Here is a 23,391-nt window from a genome sequence, read left to right on the forward strand (position 1 = left end):
GCTAGGCTCCAGCAGCCCCGTGACCCTAGTGAGGATAAGCGGTAAAGAAAATGGATGGATGTACAGATTGTATATTCCATTTATATATTTAATGTTTTAAAATCCATAAGTATTTATCAAAACAAATTTGATAAACAAGTGCATTGAACATTTATAAGAAAACTAGGGTGCTGATCAAAATTTGTGCACCTTCAAAGCCAATTTTCAAGGGCAGGGGAGGCTTAGTTTAATGCCCTTTCAAAACCGATTGATAGTAGGTTTTCAGTTATTCTATTCAAATGCTATGCTATCACTTACTTTTCTCACTTTCTTTCTGAAGTGACATGAAACAGCCGTGTCACAAATAAGAATTTGCATCCAGTAGTGCTGAAATTAGTTATCGAATATTCAAGTATCAGGATAAAATATATATTTTGCTTGGTTCAAGAGCAGTAATGAATACACAAGAAAAATGTTTATGTTTCACTTAATAATGAACGATCAATTGGTTTCCTCTTTTAGATAATCAACAGTATTTTTCTTAAATTCACATATGTGCATATAGCAGGAAACTGCATTTCTAGTCAGGCAATTTAACCATAAATATAAAAAGATTTCAGTTTAAACGTGGCAATTGTTGTGAGTATCAAAAACATAAAGCATTACTAAAAAAAAAAACAGGAAAACAATTTTGTCATCTTGTTATAAAGGCACAATTTTATCCAACTGTGGTATCTCAGTCAGAACACTAGGGGGCACTGTGAAAAATATTACATCAAAGCAGCAAAGAAAAGGACATGAAGAAAAATGTAGTTTCATGTCAAATAGATACAGTGTGTTGATCGATCAGTGAATAAAGTGAATTAAAAAAAAGAAATACAAGACTAATTATTGTGAACGGTACACTGACTAAACCAGAATGTAATGAACAGGAAGCCTAGACAGCACGCCCAGCCCGCCATGTAACTGCAAAAACAAGCATACATAACACCAAGCCGCGCGATTATGTGGATGTTTTTTTTTTGCAATGATTAACGTCCTTATTGTTACTTTAAATGTCGTTGTCGTTTCTGTGTATATTAACAATGGTTCTTGGAATATATACCTTATTTACTGTCACATTTATTTCCGATTCATGTTGTGCTGTTTTTTATTTATTTATTTTAAACGAAACCATTACTTTCGGTAATATGTGAAAGAAGACCTCTTGCTCAATTCCTCTACCAGAGCGTGCCCAATAGGGCGTTCGTTGTTAAAAAAATAAATAAAATTTAAAAAAAACACCTATCTTCATATTAGGAATAATGACATGACACACTTCAACCTATGTATTTAATAATCATTAAGACGTTCAGTATTAGCGTATGTTATCACTTATCATATTTTCCTGTAGTAAAAAAGTAAGTTGTACATTTAGCTTTAGAAAGAAAGGTACACAGTTTCTCAGTGCTTTTCAAGTCTTTTCAAGTGAGTGGGTTCAAGTCCAAGTGAAGTCACGAGTCATGGCTGTCGAAGTCAAGATGCATAGTGTCAAGTTGAGTCTAAAGTCATCAAATTTATGACCCAAGTCGACACCTCTGCTATGTACAGTATAATGTGAGCATACGTGCACCATATACACAGTCACGTTTGTATTTGCATTGTTGGGCAAAGGATTCCATCATTGCAAGCTGACGGAAAACGGGGAATGTCCCACCGTGTTTTTTGTTCCCAGCTGAAGAAATTGGTTGGGATGGTTGTGTTTACAATGTTTTTTTTTTTCGTTTTTTTAAATCCCGTTGAGGTTTAAAGATGTATTGTCTTTTTTGCAACTTCATACAAATTTGACGTACCAGCTCGTTGGTGTTAGCTGGATGGCTGTGTTCATCTGGCATGAATCCAAAATGTTCCTACATCGTCGAGGTGGCGTTACACTTTGGAACTAATTCCATTTATGCCAGTCAACTTTCTGTAAGTGTGCAGCTACCGGAAAGTTAGCTTCGTGTAGGCTAGTGTCCGCATTAAAAAGGACGCACGCGCACACAGGCACACACACGGCCAATCAGAGGAAGGGTGGAAGTGTTGCCCCGCCATCTCTCTGTTTGGTTTAGAGACCAGACGGGTTTCATCTGTATGCTTTCAAGTCTTTTTAATTATTATTTTTTTCTTCGTCAAATGGCTGGGCGTACAGGTTGACCTTATCTCTCTCGCTCTCTCTCTCTCTTTTTTTTTTTTTTTTAGCCGAACCATTGAGAAATTAGGGCACATATGCGACCAAATTAGTTGCACTCTGGAGCTGTGTCTTGTCAAAAATAAATAAATAAATTCATACACCAGATTTCCAGCACCACACCGGAATACTAATCCATAGCATTGCGTCCTCAGATGCAGATTGATCTAACCCTGCTAATTTCTCTCTCTCTCTCTCTCTCTCTCTCTCTCTATATATATATATATATATCCATCCATCCATCCATTTTCTGAGCCGCTTCTCCTCACTAGGGTCGCGGGCGTGCTGGAGCCTATCCCAGCTGTCATCGGGCAGGGGGCGGGGTACACCCTGAACTGGTTGCCAGCCAATCGCAGGACACATAGAAACGAACAACCATTCGCACTCACAGTCATGCCTACGGGCAATTTAGAGTCTCCAATTAATGCATGTTTTTGGGATGTGGGAGGAAACCGGAGTGCCCGGAGAAAACCCACGCAGGCACGGGGAGAACATGCAAACTCCACACAGGCGGGGACGGGGATTGAACCCCGCACCCCAGAACTGTGAGGCTGACGCTCTAACCAGTCGTCCACGCTCTAACCAGTCGTCCACCGTGCCATATATATATATATATATATATATATATATATATATATATATATATATATATATATATATATATATATATATATATATATATATATATATATATATATATATATATATATATATATATATGTTTTTTTTAAATATATATATATATATCAGTAATGCAAATTAAAATATGATGTTACATCTTATATGTATCAGTAATGCAAATGAAAATATGATGTTACATTAGAATAAGAAGTTAACTCTGGGTTGAATAAAATGATGCAAGCAGGATACTATTCCTGCCAGAACGTAATTATTGTTGTGGCATGTTGCTATGGTAATGATACCACTGGCAATGTTCCATTAATGGACTTCCTGTTATTCGAGACAGCACGCATATCGCTCTTTAAATGGGCACATATATTTTCTTATCAGTCTTTGGGCACCGTATTGATTGGTCAAAAGAAATGTGCTCTAATGTGCACAAGGCTGGAGGTCGGGGCAGCTTTCACTTAGCCTCCAAGCTCTTCGGAGAACATCTATCTGTCAACATTTCCAGGCATGGCAAGGTCGATCTCACAAACATGCATACACACGCGCACACACACACACACACACACACACACACATACACACAGACGCACACGCACGTCATGTGAAGGAGGTGCAATCATTAAAATAGCAACAGCTTTGAGCAGTTTTTATTTCCGCATTTACAGGAGGCAACAAGCTCCTGCTTCTCTCAGAGATGAGAAGATGTGTAGAGCATCATAATGAGGCTTTAGGGTTGCTGCTTCTAATTGGGAGGATGAAGCATGAACACAGTTCTGGCATGAGAGTCCTTCCTACAACTATGATGTGAAGATATTGTGTTTTTCTTGTATTTTACCCAACACATACCCCCCGCCCTCCACATACACACACACACACATGCATACACAATGCCGAAACTCCCAGCAGGGAGCGAAATGAAGAGGAAGGGATTCATTGACTCTTCCTCTTTTATCCCTCACTTAACCAAAGCCTCTGATAAGGACAACTACCATCTGTGGCACTCGTGTTTAAAAGTGTCAGCTCTGGCTAGATGCGGCGCCTAAGACACTTTACACACATCTTTTGTTGTCAGACTGCATATACAGTAAATGTGTGTCGTTACCACAGCCTGGCACTGTTTGTGTGTTGTGCTCTTTCAAAATCTTTGAAAGTGTGTGTGGTTGCATTATCTTTCTCAGCAGTAAGACTGTTTATAGGAATGTACTGTATATCTCTGTACTCAGATGGAACTGTTTAAGACACAAACTGATATTTCTTGCTGTGATATATTGTTCTCTGTCAAACCAGGAACCCTCTTATGTTGAAGAATGCAACACAAGGTGGCCGACCTGAAGCGAAACAGCAATTCTTTATGTTTCTTTTCTCAAGTCAAACTCTCAAGCTTAAACTTCCTCAACCTTTAAGGAATAAGATTCAGTGGCAAAGCAAGCACTATCACAAATATTTTTCAGGATGCATAACACATGTTATTGATGGCAAAGGTCAGTTTGGCCTGTCTTACTAAATAATGCTCTACCAGACACAGTCTTCATCTTGAAGCTATTGTCATACCAGTATATACAGACCCATTAGGAAATTGCCAGATCAGTATAGTTTCATTTTCAGCCCTTCACCAGACAAAAATATACAAAATATTTGAGGACCATATTGTTACAGCAACAGTAGTCTTCTTTTCCTTTCGGCTTGTCCCTTTAGGGGTCGCCACAGCGCGTCATCCTTTTCCAGGTAAACCTATGTCCTGCATCCTCCTCTCGAACACCAACTGCCCTCATGTCTTCCCTCACGACATCCATCAACCTTCTCTTTGGTCTTCCTCTAGCTCTCTTGCCTGGCAGCTCCATCCTCATCATCCTTCTACCAATATACTCACCATTTCTCCTCTGGATGTGTTCAAACCATCGAAGTCTGCTCTCTCTAACTTTTTCTCCAAAACATCGAACCTCGGCTGTCCCTCTAATGAGCTCATTTCTAATTTTATCCAACCTGGTCAATCCGAGAGCGAACCTCAACATCTTCATTTCCGCCACCTCCAGCTCTGCTTTCTGTTGTCTCTTCAGTGCCACTGTCTCTAATCCGTACATCATGGCTGGCCTCACCACTGTCCGATAAACTGTGCCCTTCATCCTAGCAGAGACTCTTCTGTCACATAACACACATGACACCTTCCTCAACACGTTCCAACCTGCTTGGACCCGTTTCTTCACTTCCTGACCACACTCACCATTGCTCTGGACGGTTGACCCCAAGTATTTAAAGTCATCTCTATCCCTCTGTCTGGCCAGCCTGTATAGATCCTTTTCTCCTTCTTTAGTGTCCAACCTGCGATACATGTCATCATATGCCTCTTATTTGGCCTTTACCACCTCTACTTTTGCCCTGTGTCGCATCTCAATGGATTCCTTTCACCTCTCCTCGGTCCTCTCAGTGTCCCACTTCTTCTTAGCTAACCTTTTTCCTTGTATGATTTCCTGTACTGTGAGGTTCCACCACCAAGTCTCCTCCTCTCCTTTCCTGCCAGAAGATACACCAAGTACTCTCCTGCCTGCCTCTCTGATCACCTTGGCTGCAGTGGTCCAGTCTTCTGGAAGGTCCTCCTGTCCACCAAGAGCCTGTCTAACCTCTTTCCGAAAAGCTGCATAACGCTCGTCCTGTCTTAGCTTCCACCACATGGTTCTCTGCTCGGCCTTTGTCTTCCTAATCTTCCTCCCCACCGCCAGAGTCATCTTACACACCACCATCCTATACTGTCTAACCACACTCTCCCCTACCACTACCTTACATTCGGTAACCTCCTTCAGATTACATCGTCTGCACAAGATGTAATCCACCTTCTACCTCCACTCTTGTAGGTCGCCCTATGTTCGTGCCTCTTTTGGAAAAAGTGTTTACTACAGCCATTTGCATCCTTTTCGCAAAGTCTACCACCATCTGTCCCTCCGGGTTTTTTTCCTGGATGCCGTACTTACCCATCACTTCTTCATCACCCCTATTTCCTTCACCAACATGTCCATTACAATCTGCACCAATCACGACTCTCTCTCTGTTTGGGATGTTCAGAACTACTTCGTCGAGCTCCTTCAAGAATGTTTCTTTCACCTCTAGGTCACATCCTACCTGTGGGGCATAGCCACTTATCACATTGTACATAACACCCTCAATTTCAAGTTTCAGCCTCATCACTCGATCTGATACTCTTTTTACCTCCAAGACATTCTTATCCAACTCTTCTTTTAAATTAACCCTGACTCCATTTCTCTTCCCATCTACACCATGGTAAAATATTTTAAACCCTGCCCCTAAACTTCTAGCCTTATTACCTTTCCACCTGGTCTCCTGGACACACAATATATGAACGTTTCTCCTAATCATCATGTCAACCAACTCCCGAGATTTTCCTGTCAAAGTCCCAACATTCAAAGTCCCCACATTCAGTTCTAGGCTCTGTGCTTTCCTCTTCTCTTTCTGCCGAAGAACCTGCTTTCCACCTCTTCTTCTTCAACCTCAACCCACAGTAGCTGAATTTCCAACGGCGCCCTGCAGGTTGACGGCGCCGGTGGCGGATGTTGCCACGACTCTGCGCCACGACTCTGCGCCAGACACCCCATCACCCCCCCGCTGGACTCGAGGAGGCTATGTAACTTGGTAAGACCCGTCTGGATCCTCTGAAGCGTCAGCACCACTTTAGTCACCGGCTCTGTATATACTGTGGATAGACAGCCAGGCCATTTCATCGCCTCCTGCCCCAGAAGCCAAAAGACCGGGCTCCCCATGAAACAAGAGCGCCGTGGTGAGCCAGGCCAGTTCCACCCCCAGCTCTCCGTTTATCCTTGGACCTAACCGCAATACCCTGATTACCCCCCTCATCGACTCTGGAGCTGATGACAGTTTTATTCATGAAGACTTGGCGATTCAACTCCGGCTATTTCTCAAACCCCTTCCTCTCCCTAAAAAGGTTACTGACCTGTACGGGCACCTCATACAGACATATGACTCACCAGACGGATCCTCTCACGCTCCTCATCTATGGCAACCACCGTGAAACTCTCCAACTGTTCTTCATCCCCTCTCCTGGGACCCTATTAGTCCTGGGACTTCCCTGGTTAAATAAACACAATCCCAGCATCGATTGGACCCACCTGTCAGTAACTGGTTGGAGCCATTTTTGCCATTGTCAATGTCTTCGCTCTACAGTGCCGTCTCCAGTGTACCTCAGCCACCAGCATCACCACTCGTTCTCTCCCTGATTCTAGAAGAGTACCACGATCTCTCCCCTGGTCTTCCTCAAGGATATGGCCATCTCTCTTCCCCCCCACCATCCTTATGACTGCACCATTGACCTCCTTCCTGGAGTCCCTCTCCCCTCCGCCTCTTCAACCTATCTCGCCCTGAAAACATCGCCATGGAGAACTACATCCGTGACTCCCTAACCTCTGGACTTATCCGGCCCTCCTCTTCCCCCCTGGGGGCTGGTTTCTTCTTTGTCGATAAGAAGGACACCACTCTCTGCCCCTGCATTGACTTCTGGGGACTCAACAAGATCACTGTCAAAAACAAAGCACCGCTGCCACTCATTGACCCTTCGTTTGAACCCCTCTGCGACGCCCGGATCAGAAGGACGTCAGGGCAACTCTCGCTCATTCTCCCGAAAGGAAAAAGGGGTTGGCTGATCTTCATCGCTCCCCTACACCAGGATACAGGGTGGGTCAGATGGTGTGGCTCTCCTCCCGTGACCTCCTTCTCCCAACTGAACTCACACTACACTTAATTGGGCCCTTTCCTGGGTGGGGTACTGTCATGATCTGTGCCCTGCAGTTCCTCTGCAGAGCATGGGTGGTGCTTTTTGCCTCTTTTTTTCTCCAGCACTAATTACCTCCTTGCCTGTGCACATGGTTCCAATCAGCACTCATTGCCTGCACTTAAGCCTGCCAGTTCCAGTCTTCCAGCGCCAGAGTATTCTCACTCCCACGCGGTACACTGGCTGACTCGTTACTCCTGCTCGTAAGAACAGATTACCCATGCCTGAACTTACTCTGTTTTCTTCCTCCTGTGCCTCCAGCCACGACGCTCACTCCAACCACACTGCCAAGTTCACCCACCTGCTCAGGCTCCAGTCTCCCGCACGCTCCCTGCTCCTGCATACCCAGCTCAAGCCTTGGAATTCTTGACCTTGCGCTTCACCCTAATAAACCCCAACTCCAACTGCCTCCTCAGTCTCAGTCTACTTTTGGGTCCAGTCCAATATCGTTTGGTTACCAACCGTGACAGTTGCAGCTTTTTTAGATCTTTTGTGTGCCTTGATTTTGTCAGGACAGACTCTGTTTAAGTGATTTCTTGATTGAACAGGTCTGGAGGTTTAATTGATTTCTTGATTGAACAGGTCTGGAGGTAATCAGGCTTGGGTATGATCAGGCAAAATTAAACAAAAATTGTGATTAGCCATAATTAATTATTGATTTAACAAGGGGGGTAATTACTTTTAATTATACAGGGCCAGGTAACTTTGAATATTTTTTATCTCCTTGATAAAAGAAATCATTTAAAAACATCATTTTAAGTTCACTTGGGTTATATTTGTCTATTTACATTTGTTTGATGATCTTAAACATTAAAGTGGGGAAACTGCAAAAATATAAGTATTTGAGAAGGGCCAATACCTTTACATTGCACTGTATGTATGTATGTATGTATGTATGTATTATTATTTATCAATCTATACGATTACTAAACATAAAAAAGATGATTGGGACATTTTTTTTACAATGATTTTTGATCATTAGTTCCCTTTTTAATGATAACTCATTTATAAGGAATATGCAAATGTGGGATGAGCTGATTTGCAATGACTTCTAGTTGACCATCCAACATCACAGTGTGACTGTAAGGAGCAGCTACATTGTAAAATTGTGAAATGTTTCTTCCTTGTACTTACACTAAAACATGCATCTCATCAAAGAGGATCAAACAAGAGTCAGTGGCAACAGTAGAAAAAGTTGTTTATCAACTTTGACAATTTGGCACATTTTACATGGGTGCAATGCATGTTCCTTTCAAATGGGACCTCATTTGAAAAGAATATAAACAGGTTTCCAAATTGTATAAAATGCACTCACAAGAAGCATTGATCCACCAAACAAAAAATGTCTGAACTTTTTGTCAAACTGTCTGTTTATTTTCATCATTCACAAAGTATTACATAACGTTTCACAGTGCATTCGTCCTTCTTTTAATTGTCTTCATTTTTGGCACACAAAGAAGTTGACACACTACTGCCTACGGTTGTCCGCACACCGCATTTCATATTGCATTTTTGGCTTGCCATCTCCAGTTTGGTACAAGCAGAAGTGCTTCTCATTGTAATATGGGGAAAACGGGTGAACAACATCTCTAATTACACTTTACCCACTGACACTCATTTACATACAAACACAATCACACTCCAGTCCAAAACCTTCATTATCTCTGAATTCCATTCTTGTAGGGCATGATATTCTCACTGCTATATTTCATTCAAGCCCCGTTTCTCAGAACTCCTGCATAATTACCACAGCAACTGAGTAAGGATGTTTTTCACTGTGATGTCTTTATTTTTCCTCCTTAGTCTATATAAAAGGTTAGGTGATACCACTGTGAAAATTGGTTCTTTCTGAGAGTGCTAGGATTTTGTATGCATGCATCTGTGTGAGTGTCTGGTTCCATCAACTTTCATAATAAACATTGCTCTCTACACAGTCTAAAATACGGCTGCAGTAGGAGTTTATCCCCCCCCCCACACACACACACAATTGACTTTTACATTTTGGGACCATAGCTGTACCTTTCTTTCCCAGGAGAAGGTGGGTATTGTATTTTTATGTTAGAATCCAGCCTCTGAATACGCTATAAAAAAAATCAAAATGCAGTGGGATTATTGCCAATGTTTGGTTTTGGTTTTGATGTGTAATTTAAGGCAGTGTTCCCCCACCTTCTTTTTCTCACGGACCGGCTGCGGTGGCATATATATATATATATCCATACATACATATACCATAATTTCTCATGTATAATGCGCACCCATGTATAATGCGCACCCCCAAAGTTGACCTCAAAATTCTGGAATACCCTTCAACCTATGTATAATGCATTTTTACAATGCATGATTTTGCTTATTATTAGTAGTATTATCTGTATCTTGTTATTTTTTTTCAAATAATTATTCTGAAGTTAAGCACTTTATTTGAACACATAATACTTTATTTTTATTTACTTGCTCTTATTTTGAAATTCACAGCCCTACTCTTATTTAGTAAATGAGAAAACACAGAGTTGTGCTCATATGTTTGATTACCCAGGCAGAATTTGTAAGATGTGTACATAGCTCCTCAGTGAGAGTAGACTTTTAACTCCGTAAAAGTATTTCTGCCTGTGTCGAGCAGCAACCTATGGCTGTATCTGTATCAGAGCGGACTTAGAGAGTTAACTGCTGCGATAGACCTGTATTCTAAGTAAGACTCCTGATACAGTATTGTTTTTTTCGCGAACGTTTCGTTCAAAAGATCAATCTTTTCAGTTATCGTAATGAGCTGAATTCGTTTCTGAAATGATTTAGTTCTTGGAGCTCTGCCGCCATTAGCCAGCCCGCTCGGACCGGAAACAGAAGCGTTCGAGCCGGCTGGGACCGGAAACTGAAGCGTTCTGTGCAGTCTTGACGTGTCAATTGAGACGCGCAGATGTTGCGGTGGAGAAGATCCAGTCAATTTTCAAAATAAAAAACATTGACACGCGAATTGCTATACAACAGAAATTATATAAATTGGTCATTCTTTCTCTACGGCCCGCTAACAAATGCCTCACGGCCCGGTACCGGTCCGCAGACCGGTGTTTGGGGACCACTAATTTAAGGGACAAAAACCTAAACTGTCTGCAATACCTTTGAGCATACTAAACACACTTCTTAAAGTGCACAAAAAAAAAAAACATTGAACCATTATCTTGCATGACAATGAGCATTTCATGGATTACCCAGTAATCCTCACTGTGGATTACGTTCACTACAGACCGACAGTTCACCACATCACATTGTTACTAGTTTTGAGTTGTATTCAATTTGTTTTTTTTAATTTGGATTTTTTTTTTAATTCATGGCATGGCATTGAGGGAGAGAGTGTATTTTTATTTTCTGTATGCCCTGTATATAATTTTAAATATAGGCTACATATAATAATCCCTCAAGGGGAAATGCAACACTCTGCTAATGTTGCACATCACGCAGAGAACCAGATAACCCAAATACTGCATGCAAGTTGAGATGTCATAGGACTGACCCTCTTAAGTGAGAGGTGGGCGTTCGGTGCCTTGACAGTAATCAAGGAGCAGCCCGGTATATTTTCAATATCTAGTTGACATTTTTTTGCCCATAGTAGGACTCAAACTGTAACCCTCTGCTTCCAAATTCCTTACAGATAAGGTACTGCTGCGGTCTAAATCTGATCTAAATTGATAGTAAAAAAAAAAAAAATCTTTAATGTTTGACGTTGACAATGATAAAATAGCAACTTGCGCTGTAAAGTCGTTCATACATGTAAGGAGACCCACCTCCGCCAGCATCCAAGTTAAACTCAGCAAGAAAGGATACAGATTGGGGTTCCTGTCGATCCACGTCGCGAGTCTACCCAACAAAATGGACAAGATTCATCTTCTGATAAAGACTAGTCAAGACTTTGGACGTTCCGCCACGCGGAGAGTTGGCTTTGTGAACTTGTCCCCGATGGCGCCGTCATTCTTCCCGGCTTCCATCTTCACCGGGCAGACCGCGTCATGGAGTTATCGGGGAAAACAAAAGGCAGCGGGATATGCTTCTATATCAACGAAAAATGGTGTACGCACGTCACGGAGCACACACGAGAGGATTTTTCACACACTGCAGCTCGCATTTAGAGTCGCTGTTTTTAAACTGTAATCCATTCTACTCACCTCGTGACTTTGCATCTTTCATTCTCGCCGGTGTTTACATTCTACCTTAAGATAACACAAATGGCGCACTGCTAACGCTCACTGAACAAGTAAACAAAATTGACAAAAAAACACCCAGACTCACCCCTCATTATTCTTGGGGACTTTAACAAAGCTAAACTCACCCACGAACTCCCTAAATGTAAGCAGCACATCGACTTTCCTACCAGGGAAAATAACATTTTAGACCACTGCTATACTACGCTAAATAACCCATACCGTGCCATACCTCATGCAGCTCTGCACTCGTCTGATCACTGCTTAATTCACTTAATACCAACATACAGGTAAGAAATTAAATGGGCGAAGCCTACGGTGAAAACAGTCAAAAAGTGGACCAACGAAGTAAAGATAGTACTTCAAAGCTGTCGAGACTGCACAGACCGGAGTGTCTTTGAAAATTCATCTGGCAACCTGGATGAAAATACTGACACTGTCACATTCTCTATCAGTTTCTGTGAAGAGGTGTGTGTACCAACGAAGTAATTTTGCACGTTCAATAACAACAAACCGTGATTCACTGCCAAACTTAAGCAACGTTGCCAGGCTAAAGAGGACAGGATATCGAAGTGGGTATAGGCTCCTGTATAATCGCGCTAGAATCCAGCTGACTAAAGAAATTAACAATGCAAAGAGAAACTATGCAGTAAAGTTAGAAAAACAGTTTACTGCTAACGACTCTAAATCAGTCTGGCATGCATTACAATCGCTAACCAATTACAAAGGACAAACCCCCCCAGCCTGAGAACAATAAAAGACTAACCGACGACTTGAACACCTTCTACTGCAGATTTGTAAAGGACACTTTCACACCTGGAGCCGAACACGCTCAAGACTGTCGCGATAATTGTGGACTTCAGGAGTAATCCTTTGCCACAGTTGCCCCTCATGCTTTCCAACTGCCCTGTGTCAACCATCGAGACCTTCAAGTTCCTAGGAATTACAGTTTCTCAGGACCTGAAGTGGGAGATCAACATCAACTCCCTCCTCAAAAAGGCCCAGCAGAGGATATACTTTTTGCGGCTTCTGAGGAAGCACGGCCTGCCACAGGAGCTGTTGAGGCAGTTCTACACAGCAGTCATCGAATCAGTCCTGTGTTCTTCCATCACAGTCTGGTTTGGTGCTGCTACAAAAAAGGACAAACTCCGACTGCAACGGACAATTAAAACTGCTGAAAAGAGTGTTGGTACCCCCCTACCCACCCTTGAGGACTTGCATGCTGCCAGAACTGAGACAAGAGCATGCAAAATCCTCTTGGACCCGCCGCGTCCTGGTCACCACCTCTTCCAGCTCCTTCCCTCAGGGCGGCGCTATCGATCAAACTAAAACAAGCAGACATTCCAACAGCTTCTTCCCTCTTGCCATCAACTTCTTAAACAGTTAATTTACAATTCCATTGCAACATGCCGCCAATTTTTTGTCTTGAGTTTGTTGTCACATTCCCGTCGGGCCAAATACACATTACTCGTGCACTCACTGTAGTAGTCTCACCACGCTGCACTATTTGCAGAATCAGAATCATCTTTATTTGCCAAGTATGTCCAAAAAACACACAAGGAATTTGTCTCCGGTGGTTGGAGCCGCTCTACTACGACAACAGACAGTCAATTGACAGAGAACACTTTTGAGACATAAAGACATTGACAAGAAAAAAAAAAAACAGTCACTGAGCAGTAAAGGGTTGCTAGTTATCTGGTAATGCCGGTACATTTATTTTTTTTTTACAATTGTGCAAAAAGATGCAGAGTCCTCTAGCACTTAGAGCAGTTCAAATGACTAATATTGCAATAGTCCGGTGCAATGACCATTGTGCAAAGGGCGCCGAGATTGCATATTTGTTGTTAACCAATACTGGCCACTCATGTGCCTGAGTCGCATCTGGAACATTTCCAAAATTGACTGCCCCAGATCATTGCACTACTAGTCACTTTCAACTGCATACATTTCTTGAAGTCCCGGCGCCCTTTGCACAATGCTATTGTTCTCTTAGTCATTTCAAACTGCTCTAATTGCTATAGGACTCTGGATCTCTTTTTTTTTTTTTTAATAAAATAATACTGTACCGGCATTACCACATTACTGGCAACCATTTATTGCTCAGTGACTGTTTTTTTTTGTTTGTTTGTTTTTTTTAAAATGTCTTTATCTCTCAAAAGTATTCTCTGTCAATTGACTGTCTGTTGTCGTACTAGAACAGATCCAACTACCGGAGACAAATTCCTTTCATGTTTTTGACATACTTGGCAAATAAAGATGATCCTGATTCTGATTCTGCTGAAGTAATTTTCCCTCTGCACCTTATCCACCACTCATTACTTCATCGCTTCTTGTATTTTAATAGGATTTAGATTTTTTTGCATTTGTACGTCAGTTAATAAAACGTTTAAACCTGGAACGAACTCATTTTTATTTTAATTGTGTTTATTTTATTTTATTTGAGTAAATTCCTTCTAAATTTGAACAAATTAGAGTTCATAAAGCATTCCCGACCGGATTGTGTTCGACCTGAAAGGTTCCATTCTAAAGGCCAAATGTTTTTTTTTTTCTTTGCTGAGTGCACAACTTTGCCAGAGGCTCCAATGTTTCCCCTCACACCTCTTTCTCTTCATCTCAAGGACTGGGCCTCTCTCAAAGCTCATGCACACACCCCGAATAAGCTCTTTTGTGTTCCCATTACAATGTGAATGAGGGGGCCTGCTAGCTCCATTGAGAGGTCCATGAGAGAGTGTGTGTCAGTGCAAATGAGTTTGGGGGAGAATGATGAACTAGTGAGGAGGGAAAGGGGGAACACCTAATCAAGTTAAACCTGCTGGATTGACATGCTATGCCTGGCAGATAGACATTTCGCACTTGTGGGCCTAAAAAAAGCGGAGGGGGCTGACCTGGACAGAAAATCATTAATGTAAAGTGAACCCCGTTTATCATGGGGAGCATACGTCACAGACCCACCCATGATAGATGAAAATCTGCGATACAGGAAGACCGTATAAAAACTTTTTTTTAAATATACTTTGACCCATCCCCCACACTTTAAGCATATTTAAACTTATTGAAACACACATAAATCCTTTCAAGTATTCCTTATTGCTTATTCTCACTCTCTCACTCGCACAGTTCTCCAAATAAAAGGTAAAGGCAAGGGTGCTTCAAGCTGTGTATTTGTAACTCTCAGTTGAAGTTTACTGTAACTGACACAAAACAAAAAAATATTGTATAATGTAGATTGCATGTTCTCCCTGTGCCTGCAGGGTTTTTTTCTGGGTACTCCGGTTTCCTCCCACATCCCAAAAACATTCATGGTAGGTTGATTGAAGACTCTAAATTGCCCGTAGGTGTTAATATGAGTGCGACTGGTTGTTTGTTTATATGTGCCCTGCAATTGGTTGTAGACCAGTTCAGGGTGTATCCTGCCTCTCGCCGCAGGTAGCTGGGATAGGATCCAGCATAGCCGCAACCCTAGTGAGGATAAGCGGTGTAGAAAATGGATGGATGTATACTCTATTTGAAAAGAAAAAAATGGTTAACCAAACCATATAATTTTGTATTACCGGAGTCCGCTATCTTAATGCTAACATATAATGCAAAACCCCATAGATGGGCTATCGGGAATTAGCATCGATGTTACAGTAAGTTTAAACCTTCAACCAACTTCTATTGTAACACACACCGAGTAGCAACACGTACAAACATAGCATACAACATTACTGTGCAGTCAAACCGGTGAAACCTGCGAATAGTATGTGAATTTGCGAATGGCTACCTGTGAATATGCGGCAGGTCACTGGACCGTGGACTTCACACAGGCATATATTCTCTCTTTTGGAACAACAAATATTTAAACGGCAAACCGTAGTACAGTGGAACCTTGATAGAACAGACCGATAGGGGCGGGAGGTTGTTTGGTATAGCTGACTGGCCGTTACATTGAAGGCCATATGCAACCATATTACTGTACAGTACAACACGATTTTTCCCTGTGGCCTAAAATGTCCAGTACAGAGCAACGTTATTGTAAATAAATAAAAAGCTTGAAAATTTTTCACCGAGTTTCACATTTTATCCAGGACTTGTGCTTGGTTATCGTGTCATTGCCGACGTGCATTACTGATCATAGGAGAGTCACTTTTCATGAGTCGTGAGGAATTAGTGTGCTTCCTAGTTCCAAATCTGTTGCCAAAGGCAAACGATTTGACAAAAAAATTATTAGTGTACAAAAAAAATTGCATGTCGCAGACTCCAACGACTTGTTGCTCTTCGTTACACTGAATCTCTTCCCGTAGACTAAGTGCTGCCTGGCATGTTGCAGCACAACAAGGTACTACACTGAAGCATACAACTCTAAATTTAGACTTGTCTGCAGACTATCCATCCATCCATTTTCTGTACAGCTTTTCCTCACTAGGGTCACGGGCTATCCCAGCTATCTGCGGGCGAGAGGCGGGGTACACACCGAACTGGTCACCAGCCAATCGCAGGGAACATATAAACAAACAACCATTCGCTCTCACTTTCACACCTACGGGGAAGTTAGAGTCGTCAATCAACCTACCACGCATGTTTTTGGGGAAACCGAGGAAACCGGAACACCCGGAGAAAACCCACGCAGGCACGGGGAGAACATGGAAACTCCATACAGGCGACCTCGGTCCTCAGAACTGTGAGGCAGATGTGCTAACCAGTCGGTCACCGTGCCGCCTGTCTGCAGACTATAAAAATAAATTACAAATCACTTATAAATCTGCAACAGGCTATAGTGGGTGGGAATATATCAATATAGTGATGGGTTTCTCTCAGGGGTGTATAGTTGGGGTGGTGGCGGAGGGTACATGTAAGCCATGTACATTTAGTAAAACTGTTACACAAGAGTAATGCAGCCAATTTATGACATATTAATTGGTAAAGTAAACGTTAAGCGATAATGTGGAGTGAGTCGGTCATTATTGTAAAAAAAAAAAAAAAAAAAAAAAAAACGCCTCAGGGCTTGTGAGATATCAGAATCTGATGTCCGGTCAATATGTGTCATCTGGCGAGCAGTTCAGGGTGTACCCCACCTCTCACCCGAAAGTCAACTGAGATAGGTGCCAGCACACCCATAACCCTAGTGAGGGTAAGCATTTCAGAAAATGGATGAATCAAAATGTTTTCACTTCCTCTCCTAAGTGAAAAAGTTTTGAATCATTTTTTAATAACAATAAACTTGCTGGCTGTCAAGAACAACGTTGTACTTAATTTTTTTGTTTAATATTGCCATTGGATATTACATTATCTGGCTACTTATGCTTTATTGTCATTTTGCTTTACCTCAACCAGAATTTGACTTTTTGTTTGTTTGCTTTACATTTTTGGCCACTTTAAGAGTAGCAGATGAATGTGAAAGGGGGGGAGGGCACCAAAGGGGGGTTTCGTACAGCCATTAAGGCTAGAACCGCCACTGCCCATCATCGATAACATTCGTGATGAATTGAGAACGTGTCCTCCCTATTTATACATTGTTCTGAGTAACACGACGTGCAATGAGGGGATAATCAGAGCGCGCCATGAAAGTATCCGCCTATGCCACATCCTTCATCCCACAAACACCAACTAACGGGCTATGAGCTCTTACCGGGACCGTGATCGCTGGAGCTGGGGGATGGAAAAAAAAAGGGGTGCTGGTGGTGCTTTTTGTGTCAATCACCCACCCCCGTTTTCACCCTCCACTCCACCCAACTCCTTCTTCACTAGCCGAGCCTCATCCTGCGTGCAGGATGAGGCTCCACAGCGCTCTTTTTACGCACGGCCGCCACTCGTTAAGGGGCAGCCTGCTGCCGGTGCTCGCTGCCAATCTCCAGCCTTACAAGCTGAAATAAAGGCAACTTGGTGGGAGCGAAGAAGAGGCAGCGTGTAGGGGGGGGGGGGGGGGGAGTGGGATAAACGGAGAGGGATGAGAAAAGGGGGAGGAGAGCGCATCATTCCGGGTGGCTGCCCCTGCTGCTCTAGTAGAGGGTGGAGAGAGAGAGAGAGAGAGAGAGAGAGAGAGAGAGAGAGAGAGAGAGAGAGAGAGAGAGAGAGAGAGAGAGAGAGAGAGAGAGAGAGAGAGATGGCACAGGGCTTGAGCATCCAAAACACACGGGGGAGGTGCAAGACCAGAGTAGCACCGGACCCACACGGAACACCATCACGCTCACCGGTCCTCCGTCAGATCTCCTCCCCACGCAGCAGCGCCTCAACCTCGGCGAGAGGTAAGCGGGCGAACCGGTGGACGGGGGTGCATTCACCTGCTGTTTTGTTTGTGTTCTTTTAGCCATTTGAGCCTCGTTGCTCTGTAATGTTTAGTCAGCATTGTTGCGCTCTTGTTTGACCGCATCTGCAACAGCATAGACGTAGATTACTTTTATTTTCATTTTATCACTATTAGCAACTTTGGGTGCCAGGTTTGCATGAAATGTCTCGCACTGAATTGGAACACGTTGTTTAAAAATATGAAATATAATGAAAATACACGTGGTTTAACAACAAAAGAAAAGCCCAGAACGTTGGTTATCATAGTAGACCAAAAAAACAAAAAACAAAACTTAAAGCAATAAAATCGTATTTTTTTTCCCATCGCTGAACAGGGATATTAGTTTAATAATAACTTTCATATGAGCTTTTTGTTCTAATTTCAGTGCCCTCGTGTGGCAGCCAATGGCACTACACCAGCAGAGTAACAGGTTACTCCTATCAGATTGTTTTGCTTGAAAATTTGAATCAATATTGAGAAATTATTCACTTTTAATTGCAACTTTTCCTCTTTTGATTTTGGTGAGGACTCAGTCGAGCGTAAGATTTGTTTCCTCGTGTATGGGCCAATTTGATAACCAAGACAAGTTTGTTAGTTGATGTTAAAGAAACTGGAGTTATTGTCTCCCGACAGTCTATACAAAGATATCTCCTCTGTGAATTGTGTCATCTCATCTAATGATGAGGAACAAGAAGACAAGTGTCAGGGAAAATGCTATTCAATTTAAAGTGGGAGAAAGGGTGAAGAAGAATGGCGAGAAAGGGGAGAGAAAAATATGCAGGGGGATCTTTTCTTCTCTCTGGCTCCCGGCACATACATTAAGATGCTAATCCTTTTTGTCTCTTTCTATAATTCACTGCATTTTGTTCCCCCTCTCTCTTTCTCTCTTTTCTCCTTGTCTCCCTTTCTCAAATGTTCTCTCCACTCGCCATTTCCTCTGTACTCTCATGAGCTAGACCCTCAGATTAGCGCTCCTGGCGAAAGGAGTCCAACTCTAATTTTGTGGTACTTTAGATGATTAGGTTCAGAAATAGGACATAAGTGCACCGAGTTTGGTGCAATTAGAGGGAATCTCTGCAGAGCTTTATGGGACTGATTAGTTGCGCTCCCGTCCACCTCCCCACATATTAACACGCGACAGCTGTTGTTTATTGAGTTTTGTGTTTTTGCTGGGATGTCACGTGCGCGTGTTTTTGTGCGTGTACGTGTGTGAGTTGGGTAAGCCCTAAGGGTGCAAGTTGTTTTCAGTCATATATACCAGCTGTGCCGTCATGTTGGTAAGCGATGGAAAAAGTACTCAACCTCTGTACTTTAAATAGAAGTACAAATACTTGGGTTAAAAAAAAAAAAAAAAAAAAAAGACAGTCAATCAATCAATTACTCAATCGAGATCTCTACTGTGATGTTGTCATCCGGAGAGATTTAAAAAAAGGAATGAGTCTATTTTGACAAAGTAAGGAGTAGAAAGTACAGATATACTTTTTCATTGAACTTCTTTTTAATGTTCTGACCCGAACGACTGGACCACTCCTCTCTGCAATAAATAATAAAACTCTCGTCATTCATTGCAATATCATCGTTTAAAAAGTTAGTGACGGATTCTGTAAATGATCGCTGCACCTGTTTTCAGCCTGTCAGCAACCTTTCGTTCATCATATGCTGTGATGTAATGTAATGTATTATGTAAATGTGTAACTACAGTTACACATTTACATAATATATTTTGAATGGTTTGTTTTTACTGTACTTATTTGTCTTTGCTTTTATCTTGCTTTGTTTTACTCTGCTGTCCGAAGCCAGGTCAGTATTGTAAATGAGAATCTGTTTTAAATTGCCCTACCTGGACAAAGCCAGGTTAAATAAATAAATACATAAATAAATAAATAAATAAATAAATAAAGGGAGTAAAAGTAAAAATAATAATAATAATAACATCAGAAAAAACTGTACAGAAAACTGAAAAATCAAATTCAGTACACTAACAAAGTGTTTGTACTTTGTTACTTTCCACCACTGCCAGCGGCGGCACACACAAGGACGCGGGTAGCAAATGCGTAGCCTACAAACTTGCTATTCACTCGTCTATCCTTTTCGCAGGGATCGATCTCTGCTATCTGTCCATGTGAAGGCCCCCCGTTTCACTGATGATGTGTGTGCCACGACCTCCAGCACCGCCCCCGTCTCCACCTGCCATGGTCACATGATGCACCCCTAAGTGGCTTTGCTCTCCCACCCCCAGACTCGTGGAAGCGCTCGTTTTGCCATGACGGCGGCCGTGCGATTCCGCCGCCACTTACGGCGGCTGCTCCTCTTGCTGGCCTCCTGCTGTCTCCTCTCCTTGCTCCTCTCTGCCTACTTCCTCTTCTCCAACTCCACCCCTTCCATGCAAATAGGACAATCCTCAGAGCCCGCCTGCTCCCAGCCCCTCTCCATGTCCCCGTATCGCCAACTCCCGTACCCGTACCCTCCTAATCCGCCTCACACGCATGTCCACACTGACTCGGCGGTGCTGGTGCTTGTGGAGTCCCAGTACTCTCAGCTGGGTCAGGACATTGTGGCTATATTGGAGTCTGCGCACTTCAAGTTCCGCATGGAAATAGCATCAGGGAAGGGTGACCTCCCGCCTTTGACGGACAAGGGCCGCGGCCGATATTCACTCATCATTTATGAGAATCTCCTCAAGTATGCACATGCAGACACATGGAACAGACAGCTGCTGCATCAGTACTGCACCGAGTTCAGGGTGGGCATCATCGGCTTGTACCGCTCCACCGAGACCTCGCCACCTCTGCTCAAGCTCAGAAACTTCCCGCTCGTGCTCAGGACCAATCAGGCCCTTTGGGACTGCTGCGTGGTGTCCAGCTCTCCCATCCTACACCTAACCAAGCCCGGCACGGACCGAGGGCCCTTACCCGGTGAGGACTGGACTTCCTTTTCCTCCAATCACTCCACCTACCAAGCTGTGCTGCATGCCCGGGCCAAGGATGGAGCAGGAGTGGGCAGCGGTGACAATCCAGGGCCGGGCTTTAGCCTGGGTCTCCAGGCCACTGTAGTGCAGGACATGGGATTCTATGACGGGGTGAGGAGGGTCTTCTTTGGCCAGGGACTGAACTATTGGCTCCACAGACTCATCTTAGTGGATGCCATCTCTTACCTCACTGACAGGAAGCTGACTTTGGGTCTGGACCGGCATATCCTGGTGGATATAGATGACATTTTTGTGGGAAAGGAAGGCACCCGCATGAACGTCAAGGATGTGAAGGTATTTCGGCGGTGGTGACGGGTGAATGAATCATTCTGCTACCAAATAGTAACTAATGGCTGCACAGTGCAGGCAAACATAAGAAATATGAAGCTGTTGCCCTGGAAATCTGAAAACCTCAGCAAAATAATCGCGGGGTCATATATTGCAGTGTGTGTTTGTGTACCTGCAGTGTGAAGAAGCGTATGTGTTAGGGTACAGCGAGAGAGTAATTATATTAAATAGAGGTTTAGAGGCCATTTACAGGGACAAAGATACTGAGTGAAAGGGGGTTAGGGGAGGGGTGAGAGTGAGCGAGTGAATGAGCAAGTGAAGAGATGAATGGCTCCTATTCCTCTTTTCCCACGTTCCTCCTCTTAGGCAAACTAAAGGAGAGTCAACCTCTCAAAGCAGCTATTGTTGTAACGCACACGCTCGTTTGAGTGGCCACACAACGCAAGGCGCCTAATCATGTGGAAATTTACACCATTTACACACATTTGCTGGAATTTTGTCAAAATTACCAGGAGTTTTGAGCTCAATTGTTTTCATAGTCCTTTCTTCAGGTGTTGTGCCGAAACACAATTTCAGCCCTAAAACCTTGTGAAACGCTCAGACACTGATCAGTAACAACTGCTTCTGTTTTGGTTCAGAGCCACAGTAAGTGGATTAAGTAAGTTAGATTAGTTTAATACAAAGGCTATTTTAAATTGTCATTTTTATTAACGCCTTTGTGAATAATGCTTACATCTCAATAAGATGTACAACTGGAAATTTGGCACCTCAGCCATTGTATTTCGCGAACTTTGCATCTTCATCATATTTAAAGAATATTTTTAGGTTATATGTTTTTTTTATCCATCCATCCATTTTCTTTACCGCTTATCCTCACTAGGGTTGCGGGCTGCTGGAGGCTATCCCAACTATCTTCGGGCGAGAGGCGGGGTACACTCTGAACCGGTCGCCAGCCAATCGCAGGGCACATACAAACAAACAACCATTCGCACTCACATTCATACCTACGGGCAATTTAGAGTCTTCACTCAACCTACCACACTTATTTTTGGGATGTGGGAGGAGAAAACCCACGCAGGCACGGGGAGAACATGCAAACTCCACACAGGCGGGGCCGAGGGTTTGAACCCCATCCATCCATCCATTTTCTGAGCCGCTTCTCCTCACTTGGGTCGCGGGCGTGCTGGAGCCTATCCCAGCTGTCATTGGGCAGGAGGCGGGGTACACCCTGAACTGGTTGCCAGCCAATCGCAGGGCACATAGAAACTAACAACCATTCGCACTCACAGTCATGCCTACGGGCAATTTAGAGTCTCCAATTAATGCATGTTTTTTGGGATGTGGGAGGAAACTGGAGTGCCCGGAGAAAACCCACGCAGGCACGGGGAGAACATGCAAACTCCACACAGGCGGGGCCGGGGATTGAACCCGCACCTCAGAACTGTGAGGCTGACGCTCTAACCAGTCGCCCACCGTGCCGCGGTTTGAACCCCAGTATACTGAAAAATATAACCTACGTATTTACTAATTTTGAAAGATATTTTGGGAAAATAAATTGGATGTGCAACATCCATCCATCCATCCATTTTCTGAGCCGCTTCTCCTCACTAGGGTCGCGGACGTGCTGGAGCCTATCCCAGCTGTTATCGGGCAGGAGGCGGGGTACACCTTGAACTGGTTGCCAGCCAATCGCAGGGCACATAGGAACAAACAACCATTTGCACTCAGAGTCATGCCTACGGGCAATTTAGAGTCTCCAATTCATGCATGTTTTTGGGATGTGGGAGGAAACCGGAGTACCCGGAGAAAACCCACGCAGGCACGGGGAGAACATGCAAACTCCACACAGGCGGGGCCGGGGATTGAACCCAGGTCCTCAGAACTGTGAGGCTGACGCTCTAACCAGTCGGCCACCGTGCCGCCGGATGTGCAACAAGTAAATGTTTACAATGTTGACCTTTACTCAACATTCCTCAGTGTGGTGTTCATAACAAACAGGGAACAAGATCGTGCAGGGCAGCAGAAACTCACTAGGTAAGAACTTGGGCTTTGGTACTTCGGGCGCTG

At 43.3% G+C, this 23,391-nt stretch overlaps 1 protein-coding gene across 1 annotated transcript in view; it reads left to right on the forward strand.

Annotated features, from left to right (window-relative positions):
• Positions 1 to 17,870: 17,870 nt before the first annotated feature.
• The window catches only part of ndst3 (N-deacetylase/N-sulfotransferase (heparan glucosaminyl) 3), a 62,799-nt gene continuing 57,278 nt past the window's right edge, over positions 17,871 to 23,391 (forward strand). Inside the window, exons 1-2 of the mRNA XM_061772258.1 lie at positions 17,871 to 18,027; positions 20,166 to 21,330. Of these exons, the coding sequence (XP_061628242.1) occupies positions 20,332 to 21,330 (999 nt within the window). The 5' untranslated portion in view covers positions 17,871 to 18,027; positions 20,166 to 20,331. The remainder of the gene's footprint in view (positions 18,028 to 20,165; positions 21,331 to 23,391) is intronic.

The sequence above is a fragment of the Phyllopteryx taeniolatus genome, chromosome 4 (assembly GCF_024500385.1).
Source record: "Phyllopteryx taeniolatus isolate TA_2022b chromosome 4, UOR_Ptae_1.2, whole genome shotgun sequence".
Lineage (NCBI taxonomy): Eukaryota > Metazoa > Chordata > Actinopteri > Syngnathiformes > Syngnathidae > Phyllopteryx > Phyllopteryx taeniolatus.